At 61.6% G+C, this 17932-nt stretch overlaps 2 protein-coding genes across 4 annotated transcripts; both read right to left on the reverse strand.

The window, feature by feature from the left end:
• Positions 1 to 285: 285 nt before the first annotated feature.
• PITPNM1 (phosphatidylinositol transfer protein membrane associated 1) lies at positions 286 to 13556 on the reverse strand. Its single transcript, XM_036862291.1, has 24 exons — positions 13406 to 13556; positions 12347 to 12465; positions 10643 to 10857; positions 10436 to 10557; positions 10007 to 10231; positions 8205 to 8531; positions 8032 to 8127; positions 7842 to 7949; positions 7059 to 7120; positions 6714 to 6964; positions 6208 to 6397; positions 6001 to 6108; positions 5607 to 5764; positions 5309 to 5514; positions 4682 to 4852; positions 3850 to 4014; positions 3469 to 3617; positions 3232 to 3342; positions 2691 to 2807; positions 2329 to 2477; positions 2093 to 2242; positions 1830 to 2013; positions 1409 to 1537; positions 286 to 777 (listed from the first exon to the last, which is right to left on the reverse strand). The coding sequence occupies exons 2-24, from the start codon at positions 12422 to 12424 to the stop codon at positions 514 to 516; spliced, it is 3735 nt and encodes a 1244-aa protein (XP_036718186.1). The 5' UTR covers positions 12425 to 12465; positions 13406 to 13556; the 3' UTR covers positions 286 to 513.
• A 1203-nt stretch (positions 13557 to 14759) lies between these two features.
• On the reverse strand, positions 14760 to 17108 carry CDK2AP2 (cyclin dependent kinase 2 associated protein 2). 3 transcript variants are annotated; one of them, XM_036862390.1, is made up of 4 exons: positions 16445 to 17108; positions 16039 to 16139; positions 15821 to 15953; positions 14760 to 15289 (listed from the first exon to the last, which is right to left on the reverse strand). In XM_036862390.1, the coding sequence occupies exons 1-4, from the start codon at positions 16524 to 16526 to the stop codon at positions 15222 to 15224; spliced, it is 384 nt and encodes a 127-aa protein (XP_036718285.1). In that variant the 5' UTR covers positions 16527 to 17108; the 3' UTR covers positions 14760 to 15221. The 3 variants fall into 3 exon arrangements, with proteins under 3 accessions (XP_036718285.1, XP_036718286.1, XP_036718284.1); XM_036862391.1 differs by having other exon boundaries at positions 16303 to 17105; XM_036862389.1 differs by having other exon boundaries at positions 16039 to 17105.
• Between the last annotated feature and the right edge of the window lie 824 nt (positions 17109 to 17932).

Raw genomic sequence — 17932 nt, forward strand, 5'->3', positions numbered from 1 at the left:
GTGCAGCCCTCTCCCCTCCGATCCCATGGCCTCAGCTAATGCAGGCAGAGGTTCCAGTGAGAAGCCAAGTGTGGGCCCCTGGGAACTGAAAGGCCAGCCCAGGTGGTGAGGGGAGGGCGGGGGTGGGCCGACTCTCCAGGCCCCAATCCTGGCCCTGGCCTCTGACCCGTTGCGTGACCCTGGGCACATCCTGGCCCCTCTTTGCCCTTCAGCATCTCTCTTGAACTGGCAACTGTGGGCTGGGCTGCCCTGTGATGCCAAGCAGGTGGGCAATCAGGTGGGATGCAGGTGGTGTTTATTTTCATGGATTTACACACACTGGAAAAGCCTCTGGGCCCTTGCTGCTCCCTCCTCCCACCCCCAGGGCTGGGTCCCCCAACGTGAAAGGGAACTAACACCGAGGGGCAAACAGAGGTGCAGGATGTGGGGCTGGGGGCCCAGCCTTCCACATGTGGCCACTTGGGCCTCTCAAGTGTGTGAGTAAATAACCCAAGTCCAGCCACAGTTTGGGCCTCACTCTTCGCTGTCTAGCTTGAGGCTGATGCTTCGGGCCTTGCCTCGCGCCAGGGTGGTGGGCGGCGTCCCTGGGCCCTCCCGCTCTGCCTGGCTGGGACCCCTCGAGCGAAGCAGCTGGCTCTGTTTTCGGAGGAAGTCCACAGGGGCAGCCCCGCCATAGCTGCTCTTGGCCAGGGCGGCCCTCGAGGGTCCCACGGGAGCATGAGGGTGGGAGCTGGCCTCCAGTTGGCCCAAGTGGGCCACATACCCATCTGACAGGAACTGCGGGCAGAGGTGGGCAGGGATGAGGGGATGGCTGGTCTCAGGCCCACACGCTGCCCTCACCTGTCCTCCCCAGGGTCCTGGGCAGTGCTGGCTGCATTATAGGCCTGGCACAGCCTGACCAACACCAGGCTGAGCCAGGGCACCTTTACTGCTGGCTCTGCCCCTCTCTGGACCTCATCTTGAGTTTCCTCATCTGTAGAATGGGATTTTGGAAGGAAATAACAGCAGCTAACGTTTAGCCAGCACTTGCTTTGTGCCCAGCCGCGTGCATGCTGATAGGCAGTAAATCACGTGCTCTTCATGAGAGCTGTTGAGGTCTGGTCCATCTTATCATTTCCATTTTGCAGACGAGAAACTGAGGCTCAGAAAGGTCAAGGCCTATGCCCAGAACCGTGCCAAAGTGGAACAGTACTCAAGGTCTTGAGCGTATTATCAATCCTGGCCTGCCCGGCACCTGCAAGCTGCTTGTGACCCCCGTCCTAGGAGGAGCCCAGGTTCCCTGATGCCAGCCATCCCTCTCACAGCCGCCCGCCCTAGGTGCTTCCTAACACACGGCTGGTCCTTCCGGCCCAGACCCAGGCTCCCACTCCCCAGCTGGCTCGCAGTCCCCACCTTCATCCGTCCTCACCTGGCACTGCGCCTGGAGCTTCCGCACGGCACGGCCCACGATGTAGGTCTGGCCCGGGGGTAGGCCCAGCGCCGCATATACGGCCACGTCTTTGGGGGACCCGTAGCCGGCCACGATGTTCAGTTCCACCTGTGGCCAGAGAGGCCAATCAGCAGCCCCGGGGGGCGGAGTCATGAGGCAGTGGGTGGGGTCTGGTGGGCATCCAGTTCAGAATGTTTCGGGTCGAGGCCATATGGTCTACCTCACCAGGTCCGGCTGGGGTCGGGACCGGCCGTATCTCTCTAGTTAGCCCCAAGGACAAGGGGCCCCTGGGACCACGAGGGCCTTGGCGGTGTTAGGTTTCGGGGGCCGATGGGGGTGAGACCAGATGGGCCTCCTCCCGGGGCGACGGCGGGGAAGGGACCCTCCCCAGTCGCCGCACCTCCTGCACCAGGCTCTGCAGAAACACCGCCTTCTGGCGCAGCGGGTCGTGGGTGAGGCCATCGCAGAAGGAGACTACGCCGTGGGGGAAGTTGTGCTGTGACAGCCAGGCCACCACGCGGTGCTTCTGCATGTCGGGCCGGCCCGTTACGTACACGATCAGGTAGCCCGCGTCCTGCCAGTGCCTGCAGGGGGTGGCGGCGGTCAGCTCCACGCGCCGGGGTGGAGACCAGTCACCACGGCGAGCGGGGCGGCCGCTCCTACCTGACCACGTCCACGGCACCGGCGCGCACCTTGGGGTCGCTGCCCATGATGGAGACGCTGGCGGTGAAGGAGCCGTCGATGCTGAACACCACGGCCTCGGTGTTGCGGGCCACGACCGTCAGGCAGCACTCAGCGTATGTGTGGTCGCCCCTACGGCCCAAGGGCTGCTTGAGCGACATAGGGGCGGGGCCCAGAGGAGCCCCGCCCCGCAGAGGCCCGGCCCGCCCCGCGCTCACCTGACCACCATGCGCACCGGGTAAACGCCGATACCCAGCGAACGCTCCACGGGCACCGGGAAGGTGAGGCGGCCCGAGCTGTTGGTGACCTCGGTGCCAAAGTGAATCCACTTGCCTGACAGCGGCTGCGTCATGATGTAGATGTCCACCTAGCAGGGAGAGGGGGCGAGAGGGTCCCCCTGACGCTGAGCGGAGGAGGGCCGAGGCGGGCCTGTCGTCGGGGTTGGACGGGGTTGGGGGCTCAACCTGGTGGGACCGGGAGCTATCCGTGGGACAGGAGGCAGCACCCGGACCTCCCGCTTGGGGCGAGGTCGGCCCGAGGGCGGCCGGTCTACCCGGGACTGAGGCCTCTGTGTCCTGACCTTCTCTCCGGTGAGCGTGACCACGTCCAAGGGCCCGTACATGAAGCGCCCGTTCAGCACCTGGGGGCGGCCCTCGCACACCACCGTGTCGCTCGCCCGGTGGTTGGAAGTGACGTTCTGGCGGGAGGAGACGGCGTGAGCCCGCAGCAAAGACGTGACAGGGATGCGGGAGGTGCTGGTGAGGGGGACCCGCGCCCAGACTGGGGTGCTCGGCCTGGAGGAAGCGGGGCCGCTGCGAGAGAGGGGCGAGGCCCGAGGGGTGGGCGCTTTTGCTGACCCCGATCTGAGGTCATGAGGGCCTCTGTGTGGAGGGCGGTTCCGAGGGGGCGGAGGCATGACAGGATGGGGTGCAGAGGATGAGGAGGTGGGGGGATGGTTAGGGGAGGAAACCAGTGGTACCCAGGGGCGGGGCCGAGGCATGAGGAGGTGGGGCCAGGACCACAGCGGGCGGGATTGGACCCCGGAAGGTCTTGAGGGGCGGGGATCCTGGGGAGAGTAGGCAGGGCCTCGCTCTTGAGGGCTCGAGGGGCAGGGCACGTACCCGGATCTTGACTTGGGTGCGTTTGCGCTGCCACTTCTCCCTGGGGAAGGCCGGGCTGTAGATGGACGGCTCCTCGCACTCGGTCAGCTGTGGCCGCTCCTTCTCGATCACCTGCAAAGAATCGGACCCAGCAAGGCCACGTGAAGGGGGGAAGGGTGCCTGGGGCTGCCCCTCCCCCAGCCCACGGCTCCCCATCATTGTCCGGTTCCCTCTCCCACCCCGCGTCCCTGGGCCCACCTGGCGCAGGATGAAGGCCACCACATCCGCCGACTCCCAGTAGCTGGCGTGGAAGAGGTGGGGCAGCGAGACGGTGGGGAAGGCGGTGAGCGCCTCAGGGCAGTACAGCGAGTAGTCAATCCGCTTGGTCCCCCACCAGCGCTCCAGGACTGTACGGCCACGGTGGGCAGTGAGTCAGGGGTGGCCTCCCACCCCATGCCCACCCGTCTGGCCCCTAATGCTCTTTCCTCCCTCTTTTCTGCCAACCCTGCTGAGTCTGGAGTTGGGTGCTAGGGCACCCTCATTCCAGAGCAAATGCTGGGGGCAAGGATGTTTCAGCTGGGCTTTGAAGGTGGAATAAGTATTCCCTCCCCAGGCTGGGTAGCTGGCTGGCTGACTTACTCTTAACCACCTCACTGGTGGTGCTGGGGGCAGCTGGCTGGGCTGGCAGATCATTGCCTAGCTCACTGCCCTTCCAGAAGGCACCGCTGGCAGAGGTGGGTGTTGAGGGCACCAACATCTCCAGCTCCTCCAGAAAGAGGCCTGAGTGGGTCTGCAGAGTGTCAGCTGTGGGTGGAGGGGCAACCTCAGTGGCGGGCTGGGCCAGGCCGCCCTCCTGTCTTCCCACCCATTTCCAGGACAGCCCGGCCCCCATCCCTCCACCATCTCCCCTGCCAGCCCTCCCTGGTCGGGTCTTGGCTGAGGCTGAACTGCCCCACATCTGGGTGGAGGTGAAGGGTGGGGGCATCCTCTCCTGTTAGCTCACCCCAACAGCCAGCTGCATTCCTGCCAGCATGACTGCCGCCACCAGCGGGACCCAGGCCCACTTGTCTCATGGGGCCAAATAGCTACTCACTTGCATGCATGTGAGTACACACCCCAAACCAATACACGAACACAAGTGCATGCAGAGACACAATGCATCCCTACACACAGACACAGCAGCCCCTCTCCCCCCCGGTGGTGGGCAGCTGCTCTCAGTGTCACCACCTCCTCCCTTCAGCCCAGTTGTCACCACTGCCCCCGACTTCTGGGCAGAGAATGTTAGAGGGTCTTGGGGATCCAGACTGCCCAAGGGGCCAGGGGAGGGCTCCCTGGTCTTGGGAGTGGTGACATGAGAGAGTACCAATGATGTGGGAACTACCTCATGTCTTCTTGGGTGAGGGGGGCCCACACCCATCCCTCACTGTTGGTGCCCTCCTCTTTCTCCCCTTTGTTTTGGTTGGCGGCATACCCAGCAGCAGGGATGAGCCGTCTCCCAGGGGGAACTTCTGGTAGCGCGGCACAGCCAGTGGGGCGATGGCCTGGAACTTGGGGGCCAGCAGGGGCTCAAGGCGGGAGGCGCAGGGGTCGGCCGCGTGGAAGAGGTTGTAGATCTGCTCACAGGCTGGCCGCATCTGGGCCACTGGTACCCAGAAGATAAAGGGGGGAGGGGATTCAGCTGGGCATACTGGGAGGTAGGGGTTGTGGGAAGCAGCACCCTGACATGCTGTGTGACCCTGAACCAGCACTTCCCAGACTCTACTCCCTGGGAGGTCACCAGGGTCCTGCTTAAAAGTGAGACAGGTCTCTCGGCTAAAAAGAGATCAGAGCCTTCGATTTGCTGATGTTCAAGATGAAGTGTTCCCCATGCCTGTTGGACCCCTTCTCATGAAGAGCACCTGTGGGTATGAGTTCCTCATGGTGCACTTTGGGACACTTGGCCTTGGCAAGTCCCTTCTTTCTGGGCCTCAGGTTTCCCCTCTCTAGCCAAGCCATTTATTTGTACAGTGGGGAATGGTATAAACACCCCCGTTTCAGGTGAAACAAAGAGGAGATGGGGGAGGGGCAGGTGAAGCCCACCCCGACCCTGAGGGCTCACCCTCCAACGTGGGCATCACGGTTTTCCGCAGAGCCAGCACCAGGCCCAGAGGGGAGCCAAAGAGGAAGAAGCCGGAGACCTTGAAGTCAAGGCAGGTGGCAGTGGTGAGACCATCAGGAGCCTCAGAGGCGGCAGCGGGTGGGCAGCAGGCTGTGCTTGCCCGCCTGGGCTCCCCAGAGGAGGTGGCTGGGGGCGCCGTCTGCAGGCTGGGGGAGGGGGAGGGGGAGGGGTGCTCAGTGCTGCTGCTTCCGCAGCCCAGCACAAGCCCAGTTTGGGGTTGATGAGGCAGGAACGTCACCTGTTTTGAGAGCCCTCGGGCTCAGGACTGGCCATGTCGCTGTAGGTGTGCTGGGCAGGCAGCACTGAGGGCTCTGGGCTGGCCCGGCCCAGTCCCTCCACCCCATCTGCCAGGGGATCCCGCACTGGGCCAACCTCCGGGGAGAGCAGCTCATTGTTCTAGACGGAATAGGGGACAGAAACAGCCTTAGGATTGGAGACAGTCGATTTCTACTTATTTGGAAGTGAGGAAAGAGGCTTGGGGGTTGGGCAGGGACTTAAACAAAGAGTAGAGCCCCAGAGGAGGTGGAATGAGGCAGCAGGGGGCAGGCCGGAGAGAGGGCATATTCCAGGGGCAGAGAACGAGAGCCGGGGAGACACGTGCCTCCTGGGGAGGCGGGTCCAGCCACACTGACCACGCTTCCTCGGCGGCTGCTGCTTCGGCTCCCAGAGCCCGCGCTGGCACTGTGGCAGAGAGCGTCGAAGCCCAGGATTCCACCGACGCCGTCCCCAATCAGCACCACCTGGGTGGGAGGGCAGCGCCATCAGGAGGGGCTGCAGCAGAGGCAGGAGGATGGGGGGCTCCGGCGGCAAGTTCCCCGGGGACATCCCTAACTCCTGACCTGCCCACAGAAGCCGACACCCTCAGACGAGCGCAGGAAGGCGGCATAGGCCTGGTTAGTGCGGGCAATGACCGTGGCCACAGCGCCCTGGTATCGGGAGGATGAGGTGGCCAGCAGCGGCAGGGCAGCCAGTGGGATGTGGTCCTGGGAGCGGGACAGGCTGTCACCGTCATGGCTGTAGGGGCTCAGGCTGTAGGAGGAGGGGGTGTAATGGATGGGTGGGGGGCCTCCAGGCCCTCCACTGCCCCCTCTAAGTCCCCTTGACCTGTTGGCAAGTCCTAGCACTGGAGGGCCTTTGTGGGGACCATCAGTATCCCAGAGGCCTTGTGATGGAGCCATTGACTAGAAACTGAAGTCCAGCTGGGTAGGTGACTAGCCCAGGTGTTTGGCTTCCTGGCCTCCTCCCCCTCCCCCCATGGGGCCTCTCTGGTCCCAGGAGCCCCCAAGTGGCTGTCCACACCTTGGGGACCCTGTGTGTCCCCCTCCCTCCCACCCCTGACCAGTACTTGGAAACAAGGGCATAGGCAGCGGCGCAGATGGGTGGGCAGGGCACCAGGCGCAGCGCCACGTGGCCCAGGGCCTCGGGGAAGTGGACGCGGGTGATGGCCTCGAAGGCCAGGCTCAGCGTCTGCACATCCGCCTGCTTGGAGTTGGTGTCTCCAGGGCCTGAGTCTAGGATGTTGCCGCTGTGCAGGATGAGGAAGAGGGCGTGGACTGCGCATGTCTCCGCCCCCAGTTCCCCTGCTCCATCCAGGCCCTGCGGGGCACAGGGGGGGTGCCAGGGATGTCAGAGCAGTGGCCTGGCCGGTGGGTGGGCAGAACTGAGACGCGGGGTGGCCGACCATACTCACTTCTGGGTCCCTGGGTGCTCGGGCCCCGTCCCCGATATCTTTGGTGGACTCGGTTCCAGGGTCTGCAGGATGGGGAAAGCCAGTGAAGGAGACTGAGGGGTCTGTGGGGATCCCCTCATCTGGTACTTCTGGTACCGCTGCTCTGCTGTCTGCCTGAGCACCCGCCCACCCCCACCCCCATCTTCCTCTGACCTTCTCCTCTCACCCGACTCTCCCAGGTCATTTCATGTTTCTGCGTCTTTGCACATGGCCAGTCCTGCTGCTGACAGGCATGCTTCTCCGCACAAGGCCTGTTTGCCTGGAAAATTCCTTCTAATCCTGCCCTGTCCAATATGGTAGCCACTAGTCACATGTGCCTATTTCAACTGAAATGAATTAAAATACAATACAAAATTCAGTTCCTCAGTCCCACTCGCCACATTTCAAGTACTTGCTAGCCACATGTGGCTACTGGCTAGAACATTTCCATCATCTCGGAAAGTTCTTTTGGACAGAGCTCGTCCAATCCTTCAAAATCCAGCTTAGACAGCACCTCCCACATGAAGCCTTCCTGGACTCCAAATGAATTCCTCCATTCTTTGTGCTGTGTCTGAACCCTGAATACACGCCACACATCCATCCATCCACCCATTATCTGCTCGTTATTCGTCTGTGTATTTAATGAGCACCCTTTCTGGACTGACATTCCTCTTAGGACCCCATTAAACTTAGGAACAAGTTGTTCTCCAAGTCCCCACCGCAAACGGAGTGCTGCTGGCTGGCAGCTGGGTGCGGGATCTTTACCTGGCGCCCCTTCTGCCTCCATGGGGCAGGCAAAGGCGTCGATGAAGTCATTGGAGTTCCACTTGGTCATTTCCTTGGGGAAAACCTCGTCACTGTCCGAGAAACCTTCTGAAGGGACCAGGGGCTGCGTCATGGGCTGGCGGGCGCTGCTCAGGGACCCCCCCTCCCCCAACAGGTCTGGGGTGCTGACCGTGGGCATCAAAGAACTCCTCCTCAGAGCTGTTCTCAGAGTCTCGGGCGATGTTCTGCATGCGCCACTCGGACAAAGTCTGGGGAGACACGCCCCCTGCAGGGCCACATCGGCCTCAGCCTGGGAGTCCAGCCTGAGGGCCGCCCCCTCCTGTCCCCGCTCCTCAGCCTCACCTCCATGCTGCGACGAGTAGGAGGAACGGGAGGATGAGGACCACTGCTTGCCGAAGCTGGCATCGGGCGAGGCATCGGGGCCTGGGGGTGCCTCGGGCCCGTCGGGGGTGCCAGCACGGCTAGCCCCAGCCCGGGCCTCAGTGCTTGGCTTCCCGGGAGGCTGGGCCTCGGGCCCCTCACTGCCTGAGTTGCACTTGGCCATGCGCTGTGCCAGCATGCGGGCGGTCTCTTCCTCCAGTGCCCGGATGTCAGCCATGCTCAGCTCTGTCCACTCGTCCTGCCAGCACCAGGCCTGGCGGTGGGCCCGCAGCATCACCCGACGCAGACCTGTAGGCGCCCAGGCATCAAAGCCATGCCCTCCCCATCCACACGCCCCAGCCCCGAGTTCCCCTGCCACTGCAGCCACATGTCCAGCCCATGAGTTCAGGTAATGGCTCCCCTGGGCACACCACCCACCCAGGGCCACAAAGTAGGGCACGGTGAGCACGGTCCGGGAGACGGGAGTGGAAACTGGTGCATTTGTCTTCCTGCCCCACCTCCCTCCCTGCCCACTGCCTCTTTTGTCCCTCTGGACACCCCAACTCTGAGCGCTGAGCCCACCCCAACACCCTGGGAAGCTGGGAGCAATGTTTGTTTTTGCTTCTTTCAGCTGGCTTCCTGCTGACTTCTTCAGAGGAGTTAACAATTAAGGCGTTGATAGTTAATGAAATTGTTGATGGTTAATGAAGGTGTTAAGAGTTAATGGAAGTGTTGGCACTTAATGAAGCAAAACATGATACCGGTTCTGGGATAGTCTCATCCTAAGCATAGGGATAAAGTTAGAGACTTCAATATCTAGGAAATAAAATCATAATGATTGAATTATTGTTATAAACTTCTGGAAGGAAATACATCAGAATCTTAATAGTGGTGATATGTGGGTGAGTTTCATTTTTTTAATTTGTGCTTTTTGGCATTTTTCCAAATTTAAGATAAGGTGCCTGTATTACTCTCTGAGCTAAATTTCCTCATCTGTAAAATGGGAATAATAATTGTCCTTACCTTGAGGGGTGTTGGGGGTGTTAAAGGAGATCTTGCATGGGAAGTGATTAGCAGAGAACTGGGCAAGTAGTGATCAATATTAGCTTTTTACTATCTGGCCCAACCTCTTCCTCATTTACAGAAGGGAAAATTAAGGCGCAAAGATGGGAAGTAGCTCCCTGGAGGAGAGGTTCCATGAGGGTCCGTGGTGGAATGGAACCCAGGTCCCTGGACACCCCCATCCTTCTACCTGCAGGTAGTCGACCCTCAGACCTGGGAGGTGGGGCAGGGCTGAGCCACAGGAACTGTGGGGTTAGTTTTAGGGGGGGCGTGAGACAGGGCCTCCTGGATACCAGGGACAAAGGATGGGACTCGGAGAGGACGACAGAGTCGCAGCTTTGGCCTGCACTCCTTAGCGTGTTGCAGGTTAGAGCTGGTGACCCTCCTGAGAGTCTCTAAGTCTCGCTTGACCCACAGAACACTGGAGAGTCTTAGAATTTTAATGGATGAGAAGCAGCATCTCTGAATGTCAGAACTGACACAGACTTCAGAGATCACGTTGTCAGCTTCTTGCCCTCCTGACACTCACCCGGACCTCAAGGCTAGGCTCCCCCAACCCCCAGCTAGGCTGTGCTGCTCCCCTCTGCCTCAGTGCCCACCACATCAAATGGAAATGACGGCTTTATGTTTCTGTGTCCCCAGCAGACTGGGAGCATCCCTGGCTCAAACGCGCGGCCTGGTGCACGCTGAGTAAATAGAACCTCCCGAGGCTGGGCGCTCACCGACATCGTGGATGAACTGCTCAATCTTGGCCTGCATGCCCCAGTAGCGGAACTCAACCTTGCACAGCTTATAGGCGCACATGAGGGGCCCCGTCTGGGCTGCTGTGCGTGCCCAGTCGTCAGCCAGCGGTCCTCGGCCTGTCTTGGCCGAGCGGTACAGCCGGGGGTCCTCTTCCGCTTTGTACTCGCCTGGGGCCACTGCGTCCCGCACGATGTCGATGGTATCTGGGGGGGTTCCGGCAGCACTGAGCAACACCAGCCCCCTCCGGCCCCGGCCACTCCTCCCCCACCTCGGGACTGGGAGGGCAGCTTTCCATGCACAGGAAGCCTAGACCGGGAGAGAGCCTGGGACTTGTCAGAGGCCACCTGTGGAGGTGGCAGGTGTCCTGAGAGGGGCTCCACGGTCCCCCCGCTGGCTCCAGGCCTCACCCAGGATGCGCTGTCTCCGCTCAGCCCCACTCAGGTTGAAGACATTCGGCTGCTGCCCCCCATCAGGCAGGTAATAGGTCTCTATTTCAATGGAGAATTTCTCCACAAAGGGGCAGGTGTACCTGGGCAGAGGGTGGGGGTGAGGGTCACGGCTGTGCCCACCAGGGCTGTTCCCCTCCTGGCCCCAGACCTGCCCCACCCACTCACCGGGTGCGGGTGTAGGGATAGGCATTCCAAGACTCCTCCTCCACCTGCAGGGCAGCCTTGGGCAGCAGTGCCCGGAACCAGCCTGGGATGTGGGAGCCCACGTGGTATACCTTGTGTGTGTACTGCCCACTGCCACCGGGCCCATCCGTGTAGGGCCGGTTGGCCAGGATCTCCACGCCACTGCCCTCACCACTTGACTCTTCTCGGCTCTTTTTCTGCAGCCCAGGGCAAGAGTAGAACGGGCAGCTCAGCCCCAGATCAGCTCCTGGGATGGGATCCCCAGCTAGGCCTGGTCCCCTGCGCAGCTCTGAGGCCCTCGTCCCAGCCGTTCTAACTCTCTGAAACCCGACCCTGGTCCCCTGTAGCTCCTGGGGTCAGGATTACAGCCGCTGTCCAGTCCCCTATGGGGTTCTGCAAGCCAGGACTCATCCAGTCATTCAAGTATTTGTCGTCTGCTCTATTCCAGGCATTGTTTGGGCTTATATTAATTGGGATCTGCTGATGTACAGAACAAAGACCCCTGCCTGCCCCTGTGCAACTTACGTTCCAGTGGAGGGAGACAGATAACAGACAGAAAACAAAAAAAAGCAAATTAGAAGGTGCTAAGTGCTGTGGTAAAAAGAAAGCACAGAATAGGGTAAGGGGGATAGGGCTGGGGGTTGCAATTTTGATAGGATGGTCACGGAAGGCCTCATTGAGAAGATAACATGACCTTGATCTGAAGATGACCTGGGGGAAGGGAGGGTGCTGGGCGGGTGTGAGGTGGGGGCACTATTCGAGGCAGAGGGAAAGCCAGTGTAAGCTCCTGAGGTGGGCGCATGCTGCTTGTGCTGCCGGCAAGGGGCCAGGGTGGGTGGGCTGGAAGAATCAAGGAGAGTAAAAGGCGCCCCCACCTTTCTAGGACCCCAACACCAGCTCCTGCCACACCCCTCATAGTTGGAGAGCACTCAGATCCCGTCCTTACATAGCTCTGGAGTTTGAACTTGGCCCACTTAACCCTCTGAGGCCAGATCCCAGCCCCCTTGCCTGCTCAGACTCTGGTCCCACATTTCTGGGGAGCACATCTGGAACGGGCACCAACCCTCTCCCCTCCCTGAGAGCCTGCTCTGGCTCATTCTTCCCGACGTCCAGGACCAGACCTCTACCCCCTTCCTCTTAGCCCAGACCTCAGCATCTGGGGTCCCTGCCTGCTCCTCTCTATGACAGGTTTGGGGCCTGGTCCTCAGCCCATCTCCCTGACCGCCTGGGGCTGCCAAGGTCCTTCACCCTCCGGGAACGCCTCCCAGTCTTTCCCTACCACCTGGGACCGCTCCTCGCTTTCTGCCTCCCGCTCTTTTGCATCCTCATGCGCTCCTTTGCTTACCCCCAAAGGATTACACATTCTAAGTAGGATTAAAGGAGGTCAGATGGGGGCTGAGCGCATAGGAGGGGCTGGGCACTTGGGGTGGGGAGGCACCGCTAGGCCCTTCTGCCACTCTTCCCGCAGACTTTAACCACCATCACCCCTCCCCCACATCCGACCGGGGAAGCTCTCTCTCCTCCTCTGGCCTGAGCCCTTCCAAGCCCCAGAGCGGGACTGGAGGGGGATTGAGCTGGGCCCGGCCCCTGGTCCCAGGTGCGGCCTGCGCGCTCCTCCGGATACCCAACATGAAGAATACCTCCCCCCACCCCGCGCCCTGGTCGCCTACTTCCCACCGCCCTCACCTGGATCATGTAGAGCTGGGCCACCTGGTACTCGTCCAGGCTCATGGGCAGCACAATGTGGTACTCCTTGATGAGCATCCTGAAGGCGCTCGGCCGGCGGTGCGCGGCCTCCGCTCCCGCTGGCGCAGGACACCGCGCGGCCGTCAGTGCGGGGCGGCGGCGCGCGGCCCCGAGCCCTGCGCGAGGGCCGAGGGGCTCGGGCCCGGCGACCCCATGCCCGGGCTCGCCGCAGGGGAGGCAGAGGCGAGCCCAGCTCTGCAGCCAGCGCCGCGGGGGGCCGGGAGCCTCGGCGAGGCTGAGCGCTGACCTCTTTTCCGCGCAGCCCCCGCCCCCCTCCCGCCCATCGCCACGGCAACCGCGCGCTGACGCTGGCCCCCCGGAGCCGCGGGCTCAGGCCGGCGGGCTGGCGGGCCAGCCTTGCCTCTTCGGCCGCGTCCGCGTCCAAGCCCCTCGGAACGGCATCCCTCGGGGACCCGCCCCCAGGAACCCCCGGGCCCCTCCTTCCGGGCCCGCCTTCCACAACCGGCCCCTCGGGGCCCGCCCCCTGCATCCCTTTCCCCGAGTCGGTCCCGTGTCCCCCACTCTTGGACGTCCACTTAGAACCTTGTCCCTCGGGGTGTCTCTACGCGGAGCAGCCCCGTGCACCCCTCCTCTCAGCATCTCTGTCAGTGTTCCCCCCCACCCCGAACCTATCTTCAAAGACCAGATAACTAACACCTCCGCCCCCTAGACCTGCCTTCCCCACCCTGGCCGGCAGCCCAGTCCCCAACTCTCGCCTTCCCAGCATCCCTTCTGGACCCCCGGCACTTGTCTACGCAGCCGCCCCATCATCCTTCCCGAGGGTTGACCCCTCTTCGGGCTGAGGCAGAAGCATCCCACGGGCCGCCGCCCTGAGAGACCCCCCTCCGTCCACCTGCGCCCCGGTTTCGCTGCAGCCCCTACCCACACCTCGCACCCACTGAGCAGGCGAGAGGCCCCCGTTGTCTCCACTTCCCTCTGCTCCCCGGCGTCCCCGTCCCCCGCCGTGCTCTTGGCCCGCCCGCCAACGTCCCGGCTCACCTCTAGTTTAGGGCGGGCGCCCCTCACCCGGTACGGGCGGGGGCGGACGGGCGGCGGGTCAGAGCCCCCAGCGCCCCGAGCCCCGGCCTCGGATTCCAGCGGTGGCCGGACCCTCTGGAGGCGAAGCGCGGGCCCATGGCCCCGACCTTCCTCCAGGTCTGCCCGCCGGTGCCCCTGCTGTCCCTCCCCGTCGCCCGCCGCGTCACTGCGGCCGCCCCGCCCCCTTCCTGGGCCCGGCGGCCCTCCCCCCACCCGGGCCGGGTCCGGGCAGCCCCGCCCGCGGCGGAGGAGGGCGGCCCCATTCTTCCTTCCCCTAGGCGGCGGGGGAAGAAGAAGCCCTTCTCCAAAGGCTGGCGCTTCTTAGTCCCGCTGTATTCTTTGGGATCCCCAAAGCACTCTGGGTTCCCACCTCCACCCTGGCCCAGCCCTCCTGTGTGCTATGGAAATATGACAGAGTCCCATCCCCAACTTTCCAGGCCCTTGGATCCTGGGGCCCAGGGTGGGGTAAATGCCTAGCCGTCCAAAGTGCAGCCAGAAGCTGGTCTCTGACTTGCCTCTACCTAGCTGGTGGGGTTCCAGTGCCCCAGACCTCTAGGGTCATTCAGCCACACACACAGGCAGAGGCCTGCAGTCACTCCAAATCTTTGCGCTAGTCCCTGAATGGGGCCCCATGGCTTTTCCCACCTATATCTTCTGGGCCCACAAGTCTGGTCAACGGCCACCAGATCCTGCGCGAAGGCTGAGACAGCCTAGGGCTGGGCTCGTGGGACCGCACCCCGTCAGCTACAAGGCACTGGGACAGCGTATGGCAGCACCGAGCTGGGTCTCACCCATGTTGGAAACCAGTTCTCTCTCCTTGACTGTTTCTCAGGTCCCGTGGGGAGGGAAGCAGCAATGCTCCCTTTCTTTCCTCTCTGAGGACTCAGAGATGGGGTGTATTCAGAGCCTCCAGGGCTGATTCCGAGCTTAGGACGTTAGGGCATTAAGGCATGTGAGGGTGTGGCTTAAGTGAACTGGCATTTCCACCAGCGAGGCACTGCTAGTCCAGAGAAAGAACCCTCTAGGCTCAGGCTGGAGACAGTGCCCTCCAGCTGTGGAGGCAGCCAAGGCCCTGCGCTGCCCCCTGGTGGCATCACGTGAAGGAGGGCAGGGCGCTCAGCTACTGGAGCTCAACCCTTTCCACTACTTACAGCTGGAAGGCTGAGGGCCAGAGAAGGGCAGGGTTCCACCCAAGGTCAATGGACAGTGGAGGCAAGGCAAAGCCAGGCTCCGTGGGCCTCTCTCCCACCCACTGCACCCCACCTTCTGCCCATCCAGGCTTAGCAAAAGCACCAGACTCAGAAAAACTACGAGCTGAGAGAACAACTCCAAATTATCTTTTATTTATACAAAAAGGGCATATTTAGCAAAAGACACACTGAGAAAAGAGTCGCCATGGCCCAGGAGACAGGGCAGGGAGGCGACAGGCCTTCTGAGGCCCTGCTGGGGAGAAGGGGTCTGGGAAAAGTGGTGAGAAGTCCTGGGTAAGTGCTGAGTGGTGGGGGCCACAGAAAGGAGGAAGTTCCAGTCGGATCAACACTGTTGGCAGGTCATGGATGGGATTCACAGTGACCTCGCTGCTAACTCTTTTGGGGGTTTCCAGTTAGTGCTGCCGACTGGAGTGAGAGCCGCCCACTGGTTCCTGGAGGGCACCCACCAAAGGACACAGGACAGGAAGCCCAGGATGGGAAGTGCAACTCGGGGTGAAGACCAGGGAGAAGCAGGTGCTCTGCAGTGGCCAGGAAAGGTCCAGATGCTGAGGCGGAGTCGAGTCCTGTTACGTGCGGGCGTTCCGCTCTGTCTCTGCCAGGCACTCTCTGACTAGGGCCCGGGCATGGATGATGCCTGGGGTGTGGATGCGGAAGTAACATACAGGATCTCAGCGACCCTCCACAGTCCCAAGTTCACCCGCCAGTGGAAAACACCCTCCCTCTCCACCCCCTTTCCTTTCAGTAAAAGGAACTACAATCTAATGAGGGGCTGGATGAGATTAGAGGTTTAGAGGTTAATCCTCAGATTTGCCCTGTTGAAATACAAACTCCCTGGTCCTTCCCTGGAAATTAACTCAATGTCAATTCAATTTAAAACGCCTCTCTGGGGGACTTCCCTCGTGGTCCAGTGGTTAAGACTCCACGCTCCGATTGCAGGGGGCATGGGTTCGATCTCTGGTCGGGGAACTAAAAGATCCCGCATGCTGTATGGTGTGGCCAAGAAAACACAAAAAACAAACCAAAAAACCCCGCCTCTCTGGATAGTGATCCTGGCCCTAGTCTAGGCTTGGCTCAGGTGGCCTCCAGATGTCTTCCCTTCCCTACCTAGAGAAGGATTGTCCAGTGTTTGTCTCCGGGCAGGGGTGGTGGGCCTGGCCTCACTTACCTCTCTTCAGGCGCTCCATGGCGCTCTTGCTACCAGCATAGGTGGGCCGGATCTCTTTGCCCATCTCCTCTATGACCGACAGCAGGTCGGTGTAAGTACTCTGGGAGCCCTGGGCGCCAGGTGGTTTCATTGCCTATGTCAAGAGAACAGGGCAGTGAGCTCAGGCCAAGAAGGGGCTCCCAGTCCCCATCCATAGGCAATCCCTCGGCTCCACTCACCTGCACATAGCCCATGGAGGGCGGTCCAAAGTCGTTAAACAGTGGTCTGAAAGGGGCAGCGGCTCCTGGCACCGAGCCCGACGGCGATGGGACACTTCCGGCTGCAACATGCGCCAGTAAGAGGTCAGCGCGGGGCAGGGACGCCTCGCCCCGACGTTCCAAGCCCTGGACCAGATTCGCCCGATTCCCTCCAAAGGGCTTCATTCCAGGCTGCTAAACTTCAGGACAAACCCCTCCCCCTGCGCTTCACCAACAAGCCCTTACGTGACCACGCCCACTTCACAGGCCAGCGAACTGAGGCTCAGCGAGGGTAGGCGGCAGGCCCAGTATTGCAGAACTCAGGCCGTCTTCTCTTCGAGACCTCGACCGCCCGGGCAGGCAAGCAGGGGTGGAGCTGGATCCTCACCTGTAGGGACCGGGGTGCCGGGCCCAGGGGTGCTGGAGCCGGGGGTGCTGCTGGGGGCGGGGGCGATGGGTTTGTAGGACATCCCCAACTCCTGGGTGCGGCAGACGCCGGCCGGCCGCTCCTCCCCGGTTGGCTGCCTGGCCGCTCAGCCGCGCTCTGATTGGCAAGCCGGCAGCACGCCCCTGGTAAATAGAGCTCAGGCCGGAAGGGCGGGCGGGCACGAACGCTCCTTCACTCCCGATTGGCGTGCGGAGATGTCACTCGGGCCTTCTCATTGGCCGAGACCGGCCCCAACAGGCCGCAACCGCTGCTGATTGGTGTCCGCCTTCCAGACCTCGCACCTGTCTGCTTCGGATTGGGCGGTGGCCGACGCCCTCTGCAATTGGCGAGTTCGCGGCCCGGGCCGGCGCGCTCTCAATCCGATTAGTCCCAAAGCCCGAGAGGCGGGGCCTCGGAAGCCTGGACCTGGGTCTGGTACGCCGCGGTTCGCGCCGAGCCGGGCTTCCCGGCTTGGGTGCCGCCCTCGCGCCTCACTCACGTTGCTTCGTACGTCAGCTTCCCGCTGCCCGGTCCCGGTCCAGCTGGGCTGCTGTCGCCGGCGCCGCCGCCGTCGCCGCCGCGCGCGCGCGCGCGCGCCAGCCTTCCCTCAGCTCTGGGTGCCGGAGGACGCAGGGCTTTGACGTTCCCAACCCTGCGCCCCACCCCGTGCGCTTTTACGTCACCTTTCACCGGTTCAGCAACCTGTCCTCGATCGGCGCATGCGCCCTCATGAGGCCTCCGTTTGTTCCCATGGCAACGGGTCCGTCACCAACGCTGTTGATGCGCCTTTTCCTCCCAATTGCCTGGACCTCGGGTCTAGGCTGGTGTGAGGTCCAAGGGCGACCTCAAAGACTCCTCAACCTGCACCCCACCCCCCACCCCCCAAGGCCCCACGCCGGTGCCTCATAATGACAATAGCAGGAACAGCTAACCTTGAATACTTAACTGCATGCCGGGCCGTGTACCATGCGCCGTCCTGGATCATGGACTACAGCACCATCTGGAGTCAGACTGACCGTTCGAATGTCACACCACCTCAGCTAGCGATTTGCCCTTGGGCAAGTTACCTCAATAGGCCTCAGCTTCCCCGTCTGTAAAATGGGGACGCTAATAATAACTATCTCTTAGGGTTGTTATGTGGATTAAGTGAATATTCATAAAATGCTTACTGTTTCATTCTCCTCTTTCCTATCCATTTCTCCACCCAGACCCCTCACCTCAAATCTCATTCCTCACAACTCTAGACCTTAGACTGTCCTCCAAACACTAATCCTTTTTCCCAGGCTACTTCTCAAAACCTCTCTGGCCTTGTGTATCTATCATGCCCCCAGGTCGGTAGATTTTCCTCATCCCCAGGACATTTATTTATTCATTCAACCAACAAACATTTTCTGACTCCATCCTCCATCTCAGGCCTTGTGCTGGACACTGATATGGAAATGAACTGGC

This window comes from Balaenoptera musculus, chromosome 8 (assembly GCF_009873245.2).
Source record: "Balaenoptera musculus isolate JJ_BM4_2016_0621 chromosome 8, mBalMus1.pri.v3, whole genome shotgun sequence".
Classification (NCBI taxonomy): Eukaryota; Metazoa; Chordata; class Mammalia; order Artiodactyla; family Balaenopteridae; genus Balaenoptera; species Balaenoptera musculus.